This window comes from Bacillus rossius, chromosome 16 (assembly GCF_032445375.1).
Source record: "Bacillus rossius redtenbacheri isolate Brsri chromosome 16, Brsri_v3, whole genome shotgun sequence".
Taxonomy (NCBI): Eukaryota; Metazoa; Arthropoda; class Insecta; order Phasmatodea; family Bacillidae; genus Bacillus; species Bacillus rossius.
Genome location: NC_086343.1, coordinates 22,121,467 through 22,133,467, shown reverse-complemented (window position 1 = coordinate 22,133,467; position 12,001 = coordinate 22,121,467). Strand labels below are relative to the sequence as shown.

Sequence of the window (12,001 nt, the reverse complement as noted above, 5' to 3'; positions counted from 1 at the left end):
AAAAAAAAAAAAAAAAAAAAAAAAAAAAAAAACAAAGATGTACATGTTCGTGCCTGGTGACTGATGATTGCGAGCAGCCCAACACTTAACATTTGCTCTCACATGAAGCAATTTAAAAAATAAAATTCCTGCAACGGTGTTTACACAAAATTTCAGTTAGGGTACGATTAAACACATTCAGAAACCAATAAATAAAACATGACCGAAAGTTTAATTTACTTGAGAGCTGAGCTTGTTCAATAAAATTTTAAATTATTATTAGCATCATACAAATTCCTATTAGTGTAAACAAATACAAATTTTCATTTTCTTTTCAAGCCATCGCGTGCAAAAAACTATTAAATGTTATTTTCTGAAACGAAATTGTAAAGTTGTATTAGTAGAGCATTTTCACGTTTAATTTAAATCTATCTACATGGCAATCATCACTTAAAAAATGACTGCCCAGTTTTCAAAATGTATTACTCATATATACATTTACAACGCTACAAAATTACTCGACAACATAAAATTACAGTTGGTCACACATTGTCGGGTTCTGTACTATGTTATGTAAAGACTCAACAATTTGATTAATGACAACATTTGTACACTAAAGTACCAACCTCGTGTTGAGACATGCTATAATAATTTTGTACCTAAAGGGATAAAAAATTTAATTAGTTCTTATGACCAGTAATATTTTAGTGTAAAAATGTACATAAAACTTGATAAGAAAATTTTGCAGGGATATGATTAGCTCAATTATAGCCGTTTCTTCTCAGTCTCAGATGGTGGGTTAATATGCCACCTAAGACTTGGGCTTTTAGGTTGAGCTAGCTTCAAGCCACTACTAAGCTAGTCATTGCAAGGTGAGTAATGCATCAGATCATCTTGATTTGTGCGTTGGATGTTCACACATTTACGTGTCAGCAAATACCTTGCGATATAAAAAATAATTTGTTCGGTGTTTTGCAAAAATTTAATTAATTTTATTTGGGAAAATCAAAGAATATTTAGACAGAGAGCTTAATTTACAAACAAAGCTACTAGATTTCATCTCTCAAAATATTGGTTTCAAATAATTTCAATATTGGACATACATTTTGAGCATTCTGTTTTATTTTTTTAAATCATATGTGACTTAAATAAAATTTGGTATACTAGGTTACTAATGGAAATAATAGAGGGAGTGATACATTTCCATTTATGATTATTCCCATGATAATACTGAAAAACAATGAAGTTATCCTGAGTAAATAGCTGTGGTTAATGAGAACATTTCACATTTTTAAGTAAGGAAATAATTTTTTTTTAACATGTGAAAGGATACACAAGAAGACGTATGCACACATTAAATCTTATCACTTCAATTGCTAATTTCCATTTGAAGAAACCAAATAAATTTTTAAAATATATTTTTGCTTTTTATATCTAATATCTTTATTAATTTTGCACGTCATATATTACGTATCACGTTTCATTATGGAATTAAGTAACTATTACCATCAATGAGGCTACTCTGGTTTTTATTTCCGAATTTTATCACCAACATCTACAACCTACAACTTTGTCAGTGAATTAATGTTTAGCTTCCTTAGTTTCAAATGAAGAGGTTTGAATATAACAATCCTTTTAATTAATTTACGTATATTTTTATGTTAATTTGTACGTTAATAATTAAGATACTTAAACGTTTTCTCGATTACAGTTTCTTTGCATACACATAATTAATGTAACGAAGATAAAACGTTGACAATTTGTTTTAAATTGCCACGAGAAATGGAATTGGTGTTCAACACACACAGATGTAACGAGAGTATAAGGTCCACAAAATACATGATGATGCAAAACGCATGTAGCAGCTGATAAATAAACTTTTCTGGTGTTTCTGATAAATTACTTTTTCGCATGCCATAAACAGTGTAAAATCTATCTATCTATCTATCCCGATTACCCGTGATCGGATACTTATTTAGGTGTATGTTTCTAATTAATCTAGAGTCCTCCACTCGAACTGTGAGCTAGTAAAATGAAGCAGACCAAAATAAAAAGAGCTTAAATGTAAGCCTATCACGAAAATGAAACGGCGAAAACCTACCGCACTGAGCATAACTGCAAAATGTGTTAGAACTATCAGCATATTTTTTTTCAGTGCATTCCGAGTAAAGGCAAACACAAAATGTTGAAAGGACTTTCTGTTTTACAAACGTTCAAACGAAATTACTGAGAATCTCAGAACATTCAATATAAAACACGAACTTGGTCTGTGCAATATTACGTATTATATGTATCGATAAGTACTTGAATGGGTATGAAAATCTAACTGTCCATTATTTTGCAGAAGAAAACAAAGAACAAAGGTTTTGTTTGTGTTTTCAAGATCAAAATGGATGTGGGGCAAATGGTGCGTCGAATGTGAGCTAAATATTCAGTTAAATAAATGATGTCGACTCTTATTCGTTCACTTTCAGCTATCACAATGAAACGAAATCCAAACTACAATACACCCTGGAGGAGGAAAGGGACATAAGGAGAGTCGAATTATGATAGTGCTTTTCCTTGCTTTATTTATATCCGTTTAATGATTTTGGGTATGTGAAAAATTCTATATGCATATTTAAGGGAGAATATATTCTCACTTAAACAAAAAAATATAATTAGCAGTGTTTTAAATAAAAAATTGAATTCCATGTATAGAAAAAACAATAATAATATACCCCAAACCACTGCCCCCCCTTTTTTAGCTTCTTAGAATGTCTCCGGTTTAACAATGAGTAGTGGAATCATGATAGTTCGGGAGCACAGAGGAAACTCAAAGTATGAAAGTAAAAAAAATTACAACAAGTGGTTTTGTTGGCTTCTGTAACAAATTATCTAGCCAAACGGTGAGTAGTAGGAGCGTCGAAGTTCTAACACACTAAATAAAATTAAAGTTGGAATATAAGTAAACACAAATTTTTTCTAATGCAGGTTAATAGCTATAAAGTGAGTGTGTGCAAACTTTGCCGTGTAACATAATTAAAGTTAAAATGAGAATGAATTTCCATTTTTTTTTCATCTGGAGAGCAAAACCTTTTTTTGTTTTGTTTTAATGAAGTTTAACGATATTTCTGTGGTGCTCTGTTGTCAATGTGACATGTTGTCAACACATCATGATTGCAATTTTTAACGATATTTCCTAAGTGTGTTCCTTTCAAGGTACTAACAAACATCTAGCTTTTGCATTTGTAGATGCGATCAGTGCTACTAACGAATATTACTAGCCAGTGTGAGTCCAAGCTTTAGAACAGATACTCCATTCACGGATTAATATTTCCAAGGTTTCACTATCTTCGGTCTAGAGACTAGCTAGTGTCTCTGGCGTAGCAGTAATAAGTGGGAGCGCGACGGTTCTGGCACAGCTGTGAGTAGAGGGAGCGTGGCGGTTCTGGCACAGCTGTTAGTAGAGGGAGCGCGACGGTTCTGGCACAGCTGTGAGTAAAGGGAGAGCTACGGTTCTGGCACAGCTGTTAGTAGAGGGATCGCGACGGTTCTGGCACAGCTGTGAGTAGAGGGAGCGGGACGGTTCTAGCACAACTGTTAGTAGAGGGAGCGAGGCGGTTCTGACACAGCTGTGAGTAGAGGGTGTGAGGCGGTTCTGGCGCACCGAGGATTCGCAACTCACCACGTCAATGATCTGCATAAGCGTGAGTCCGAAGCTGAGTTGCAGTGGATCCGACTCGTTGGCGACCGGCCTCTCCAGCACGTTGTAGTGGTCGAGTAGCGTGTGCAGCAGTCGCTTCTCGTGCGGGCCTTGCGCGGACTCTGCGGGGAACACAGCAACATCCAGCATTTACTCAATATCTTCAATATGATGGTCAGCAGCTTTAACCAACGCACGAGACATGACCTTTCTACATTTTTTTTACAACTTAAATTTCACAATATGCATCAAATTTATGCATACAAGACAAATATCCTAGATCTTTCTAAATTAAAATAATCATAACTGACAGTGTCTCACTCAAGACACCCACAAACCAACATTGCTGCGTGTCCATAATTCATTTTCAAATAATTCACTTAAAGAGTAAAAAATATATTCAATAACTCACCGAATGAAAAACTCAACAGTAAAATCACGCAATGCTAAATGACATGGAAGGTTTCACAATCATAACAAGCATGGTGATGGGAAACTCGCCAAGAGTCTTTGAGCTGTTTGATGCTAAACTTTATTCGTTATTTATCCTCCTTCACAGGTCTGCGCACTATTCGTTTCTCTGTAATGAGCCATTGCCTTTAATTACTCAATTTGCTGGTAAGAAGTTTCACTTCAGTGACATTCAAGATTGTGGCAACATGAGAACCTTTTATTTCTGAGATAAAAAAAAAAACACAAGCATCCATATATATCAATACCCAGGCACCAGCCACAAACTATCGCATTGTATTAAATTTGTACCAGCCTAACTGTTTAAAAATTTGCTAACGGTTACAACACATGGGTCTTTTTTTCAAAAGAGAACTCCAAAAGACAGACAACCTTTTGCGAAATTATTAAATCTAATGTGTTTTGCTGAAGTACTTACTTTATCAAATACATTCTATTCATCCACTGTAGTAGAAATTTGCATTTCAATGATAATTTGAGTTTATAAAAACTTAGAAAATGTGTGGATTATTGTGTACATTCTAGTGTATATCATCCTCTATGGATAAGTACATTCATTTCATTAATACAATTTTATATGGTATAAAATTATTGTTATATAGTTATGTTAATATATTTAAATTTTATAATTCTTATCCTTTGCAAATATTCCAAACAATAGCTAAGTTAAAATAAAAATACCACCATTTTATGCTAGGAATAGATCAAGTGTAACTGAAATTGTGAATGAACGAGTCCCAAAAATACGATCCACAATGTGATGTGATTTCATTAGCCCAAAATGGGTACGTGGGGACACATTTTGGAGATCACAAATGTTTTACTGAGCTGCATGCGTGGCTTATATCATTGTCAGTCTATGGTGCACTTCCGGCAAAGTGGTTAGATAACACATTCCCTGATAAGGTAATTAGGATATGAGTCGTGGGAAACATGGTGAGGGTTGCAATTATCCCATGGGGTTTTCTTTTCACCGATGCATTACGTCAGTGTTCCATTCTGATATCACAGGGTCAAAGCTAGAGCCAAGTTTTAGGTTTTATGAAAAATCAAATTTCTTCATTAAAATATTGGATTTTGTCCTTAGCATCATTAAAATCTAAAACATATGTCAAGCAGTGTTTTGATCAACTGCTTCAACAACTTGTGTTAAGACACTTATAATGTGTTCAAAAAACCTTGTTACATTTATTGATGAGAGTAAATTTAAAAAAAAAAAAAACACAACTGAACATTTAATATTCTTAAGTAAATTTACTTAGTTCATGAGAAAGTTATTAAAATAAAAATATAAAATACAGCTAAAAATATTTTTAATGCAATGTCAAGAGTCAAGTTTTTATTGTTTTATATTTTGAAAAATTACATAAACATTTTAATTTTTATGTGAACTGATATAAATAGTTACTTAAATATCGAAACAAGAATTGGTGTTATTGTAACTACTAAACCTACATAACTTTATAAGCAGTGGGGTAATTCCATGTCAGTTCACCAAATGGCTCCAATACGACAATCTTCGATTTTGTTTAAACTTTGACAGAATGCTTTTAGATGTCTTAAGGGAAGCTGTGAAAATTTTAAAAGACATCTCTCTAATGGTTATGGCACGAAAGTCCAATGTGTGTGAATGTCTGTGCATAGCAAAAAAGTGATTTATGTAAATTCTGTCGAGTTTGATGTCCTACAGCGTCCACTTAAGAGTTTGAACATTCTAGATCACCTTTCTGTGGAGAATGCAGAAATGTCTTATTTGAAAAGCTGGTTAAGGTAGATTTTTTTGAAGTTGGCTTGAAGTTACTGAAAATATGTTCAACTAAAAATTTAGTCATAATTTGACTACCTATGTTTTTTAACGAAATATTATTTTCATGAATTGACATTTGAAGATTTTATTCATCGCCTACATGGCTAAATAATGCTTTAGTAACAACGCTCTGTAACATTATACTTGCAATCTCTGTTCAGCTGCAGTTACACGATCCGCGATGGAATTAGAAGATCCATGAAGAATAAAACCAGTTTGTTCTAAAGAAACTAACCACAATATAATTGAAGGGTATTCATTTTATATATTTACTTCTTTTAATTAGTAAAATTTCACATTTTCTATTTTTAGTCATAATTTTAAGTGAATATTGAAAATAATGTAATGTTACAGAGGCAAACTATAAAATATTAAAATTTTAATTCCTCAAAATATTATTTGGTTAAAAATATAGTTAGTCAAATTATGACTAGAATTTTGAGTTGAACAGATTTTTCGGTAATATCAGAAGCCAAAGAAATAAAAAAAGCTAACAATGGCACCTTTTAAAATAAGCCATCGTTGCATTCTCCACAGAAAGATGATCTATGATGACAAAATTTAGCGCACTGTCTTTCTCAAATGCACAGCTGTAGGACATCAAAATTGACAAATTTACATAAATCACTTCTGTGTTTTCCACAGCCATCCACACACTTGGCTCTGGTACCGTAACCATATGAGTTAGGCCATGAAAATTTTGCACAGCTTCATTTAAGACATATGAAAGCCTTCTGCCAAAGTTTCGACAAAATATAAGAGGGTCGTGCTGTGTCCATTTTCCAAATTCGGTAATTTGAGATGGCGGAATGACCCAGTGGGAAAGAAATATTTGAATCATTGTGCAGTTAAAGATTTTTTCTAATGCCAAAATATTTTAAAATCTTAATTTTACTCCTGTTAGCATCTTATTATTTCAATACCATTGTTATGGTTTCTCTGTAGGCCTTTAGCCATATCTGTATTGCATCAGATGCTTTTATTTACTTTACTTTGAAAAAATATATATATAAAAAAGTAAAATTGTTTACTCAATACATCATAGTAAAGGTTTTTAAATTAAAAAATAATAATTATTATTATTCATAAAATGAACTCTATATTTTCATATTAAAATGATGTAATTGAGGTAAATTTTGCTGCATTTCGTGTTTTGCCTTGGTTTTCGGTGTTATGCGGTGTACAGACTTCAAATTCGCTGTTATTTCAGTTTTATCACCATTTACCGAAACCGTCTTCCTTCTAGTCATCGCATTTACATCCACGCCGTGATCACGTGGTTACTGGTTGTCTGAACCTGCTACCTTATGCTCGAAAGTTTTGTCGTCAGATATTAACGAAGCTGTCACATCCACCCTAAAAATAAGAAACAAAGCTTCGGACTTGACGTTACTCGACCATTGAAGATTAAAGGGTTTGGAGGATGAAACACCCATGAGTGAGATATTTATCATGTCGATAACCAACAAGTAAGTGCCTATTAATCATAAGATTGACGTGAAATATCTACCATCGTATACAAATCAAACATTACATGTTTTCAATATTCATCAACTGATGACCCGGTTGACAAAATGTAAAAAAAAAAAAAACTAACCCGAGAAAATAAATTGTACTAAAATCCTCCACATTCAAAATAATAAATAAAAGAAATCTGCTAGTAGTATATGAATGTATTTCCGATGGCAGGATTCAGGTTGCGGAGCTGTGTGTCCTTTCCGCCATCTTGGATTTTGACGTCACGGCGGCCATCTTGGACGAGCGTAACGTGACAATATGCGTAACGTGACACTTTTTCGTGCATGCAGCCGGCGTAACGGGACACAGCGTAACGGGACATAACGTAACGGGACAAGTATATCACGGCGGCCATTTTGGATCCGACATTTTTATGACGTCATTGTGTTATCGAAAATTCCGGCGATGTGTTTTCCGCCATTTTGAATCATGACGTCACCGTTGCAATTTTCGTTACGGCAGCCATCTTTAACTTTTTTATTTATTATCCGATTTTAACGAAATTTTTTTTAAAATTTATAAAAAAATTAAATTAATAAAATTTTAATAAATTATTAATAAAAAAATTACATAAACGACACGGAGCTCGGAGTCCTCGGTTCGAACCCGACAGAGGCAAAAAAAATATAAAATGACGACCAATCCTTCCCCCACGGTGGATGCAAGCAGAATGACCCCCACCACTTATGTCAATGCACATATACCATCAGGTAGTATGACGTCATGTCCGTCATCTTGAAATTTGGACGCCATCTTGGAAATCCGTAATTTTTATGTTAGAAAATCGGGAAAAATTCCAAAATTCATCAAAAAATTAACGTAATAGAATTCTGATTGATTATATCGATGTTCGTCCTTGGTTAGAAACCGGTGAGGGCAAAAAATAAAAAAAATCAGATCCTTCCTCCACAGAAGCCACCTACAGACTGACCTACCATCAGCTGGTATGACATCATGTCCGCCATCTTGTCTTTGTCCACTGCAGGGAACCATCTTGTTTTCGTCTGCTAGAGTGTGCTGGAGTCATGTTAGTATAATGTTCTGTTCACCATAACTTTGACCTTGACCTTGGACTTTGACCTTGACCTTGAAATTTGACCTTGACCTTGAAATTTGACCTTGACCTTGGACTTTGACCTTGACCTTGAAATTTGACCTTGACCTTGAACTTTGACCTTGACCTTAAACGTTGACCTTGACCTTGAACTTTGACCTTGACCTTGAAATTTGACCTTGACCTTGATGGCCATCACGGATCCGTCATTTTATGTTCAGTACATGTTACCAGGAGCTACCACATGCTAGTGGTCATTGCTACCATCATGTTTTCGTCTGCTGGAGGACTCCATATTGTGTGTACTCGTCTTACCATCATGATAATTTTTTAATAACATGCTACAGTGCAGTAATCATTTATTATTACTCAGGTGCCCGACATCTTGAAATTCGGCCGACATCTTGAAATCATGTAATTATTTAGTTAGAAATGCGGGAAAAATTCCAATAGTCTCCGTAAAAATCAATTATTAATTTACAAATTGAATCGATGGATCCCTGTCCACGGTTCGATTCTTGACCAGAGACAGTTGTAACTAATTATTAAATAAATGTTAGGTTCTGTTTTCCATAACCTTTCGCGGAGTTAATTAATCATTCACTCTACGAAAAAAAAAACTCAAGTCAATATACCGGACCAACGAATTAAATCAGTGCCGATTAGCCTATTATGAAAGTCTAATTTTTCAATAATCTGAATAACATATAAACCGTTCATGTACAAAGCCACACATATAGATCAATTGTCTTCAGTCCATGAGACCGAGTCATGTCATTATCAGACGTATAGGCTAGTCATTTCAGGACCACATGACCTTCGTAATCCATAGTGACATTTTTATACATTCTAAAGGACCAAGTGACCTTGAAAAATATTTTAGTAACACCAAGAGGTGATAAACTAGTATATATTCAATCACTACATTTTGTACTACGTGCAATCAACAAAAAAGGAAGCACCAACAACGAAAAGACAGCACCACCAACGAAAAGGAAGCACATTTGGAAGCACCAACAAAGAAAAGGCAGCACCGCCAACAAAAAGGAAGCACATTTGGAAGCACCGTCAACGAAAAGGCAGCACCGACAACGAAAAGGAAGCACATTTGGAAGCACTGACAACGAAAAGGCAGCACCGACAACGAAAAGGAAGCACATTTGGAAGCACTGACAACGAAAAGGCAGCACCGACAACGAAAAGGAAGCACATTTGGAAGCACCGACAAAGAAAAGGCAGCACCGCCAACGAAAAGGAAGCACATTTGGAAGCACCGACAAAGAAAAGACAGCACTGACAACGAAAAGGAAGCACATTTGGAAGCACCGTCAACGAAAAGGCAGCACCGACAACGAAAAGGAAGCACATTTGGAAGCACTGACAACGAAAAGACAGCACCGACAACGAAAAGGCAGCACATTTGGAAGCACTGACAACGAAAAGGCAGCACAGGCATCGAAAAGGAAGCACATTTGGAAGCACCGACAACGAAAAGGCAGCACCGCCAACGAAAATGCAGCTCATTTGGAAGCACCGACATCGAAAAGGAAGCACCATCAACGAAAAGGCAGCACCATCAACGAAAAGGAAGCACATTTGGAAGCACAAGTTACGAGAACTTAGTCTTAGTTAGAAATCTGAATACAAAAAAAAAAACATTAAATTTTTATAATTGCAATTATTTATTTCTTTACATTATACAAATACAAGTAAAACAAGCCATTATTATATGTAGCCAGCTTTCCTCAGTTCTTTGAGTATGAATGATATTTCTTTGATGCACGAATAATTTCCTGCACAAAGCGAGTCATGTAGAAGTCTTAGCCGGTCAACCAATATGTTTGGATCGTTCCATGAAGTGTAATCAGTCTCTTCTACCACCATCTTACTTGTTTGATTATTATAAATATTATTTTCTCTGGTGTTCCGTTTTAACTCCATCCTCAGGGTTACTTTCATTATCGAGACAATGATCATCACAAGCTTGATCCGATTTATTTAATATATCACGTTGTTTCCATCGTTTCGGTCTCAGGACACCACCACAGTCTTCGATCTTGCCTGCTTTAGTTGCTTCATCACAGTCTATACCTTTGTCAACAGCCGCAGAGTCACTGTAGCAATCACCGTAGAAGGCATCATCTTCACCCAGATTACCGTAAGAATTCGATGTCGATGATGTCGAAGCGTCTTCATCGTCTTCATGCTTCCTTTTTAGGAGTCCATCATTTTTACAAAGTAGGAAAGATCTTTTTGAATTCGGCTGGAATGTATTCTCACTTTTTACGTTAAAGATTCTTCCATTGTCTTCATTCTTCCATAAATCATAATCGTCCTTCAATTTAAGTTCTTTGTCGAGATCGGAAGAACCGCGATCATAATCTCTCCCAAGACAAGGAATATTATTGTCGTAATGCAGATCACTCTTTCTTAGTCTAGTAGAGCCATCGTTGTCCTCTAGCTTGTAAACAGGCTTGACGTTACAAGTTCTGTCATGTCTTTTTAAGCTCTCTCTCCGCGTAAACGACTTGCTACATCGAACACAACTTATCATATTACGTAGTGGATTTTTATCACAGTCATTCTTCTCGTGTTGTCTTCCATTCTTTCTCAAGATAAATTCTTTGCTGCAAAACTTACACCTGTGTCCTTTCGTTACAGCATCAGTCACCGAATCAGGATTCATATTAGTTACTGAGACTATGGTCAGATGCAAACTGAATTAATTAAATTAGATACATTACTTAAATATAATTTTTAATATTTCATCTGCAAGAATTAAGTTACATCATACAAAAGAAATTGTTACATGTGGTCTCGATTATTAGTATGTGATGTCGCCACGTGTTGTGTTGAGTCATAATTTATTTAGTTGTTTTATGTGGTATGCGGGAAGCTCACTAACGATCGCAAAACAAGGATGGCTTCGCTAGACATCTAGGAGAAGGAAGTTCATCTTACATGTTAGTGCTCCACGGATGTCTCATGACATATTATTTGACTGAGTAATGGTTGCTTAATTTTTATTTCCACCTGGTAAAAAAAATTACAAGTGCTGATTTAGTAACAGATATTCTCGAATTAAATGTAACTCTAAATAACACGTCATGACTCATTAGGTAAAAAATCCGTCATGCAGAGAGCGGTTTCTCATAATAGACAGAAACACTTGAAGAATCCACAGGAATAATCAGGAGTTCATGGAGAAATCCATCATAATATTGAAAAAATAATAGGGAGCACACGGAGAAAACCATCACACGTTTCTTTGTTATCATATAAATACAGAAAAAATATTTAATAATAAAATAAATTAATAAAAAAATTTAAATTGAAAAAAAAATTAAATTGAAAGCAGGAATAATCAGGAGCACACGGAGAAAACCATCATAATATTGACATGGATAATCAGATGCACTCGGAGAAAACCACCACACGTTTTCTTTGATATCATAAAATTACAGTGAAAAATTTTTTTAAAAATAAA

At 34.8% G+C, this 12,001-nt stretch overlaps 1 protein-coding gene across 1 annotated transcript in view; it reads right to left on the bottom strand.

The window, feature by feature from the left end:
* The window catches only part of LOC134539917 (neuronal acetylcholine receptor subunit alpha-7-like), an 85,839-nt gene extending 74,111 nt beyond the window's left edge, over positions 1-11,728 (bottom strand). The window contains 2 exon segments of the mRNA XM_063382268.1: positions 3,647-3,786; positions 11,659-11,728. Of these exon segments, the coding sequence (XP_063238338.1) occupies positions 3,647-3,786; positions 11,659-11,728 (210 nt within the window).
* Positions 11,729-12,001: the final 273 nt, after the last annotated feature.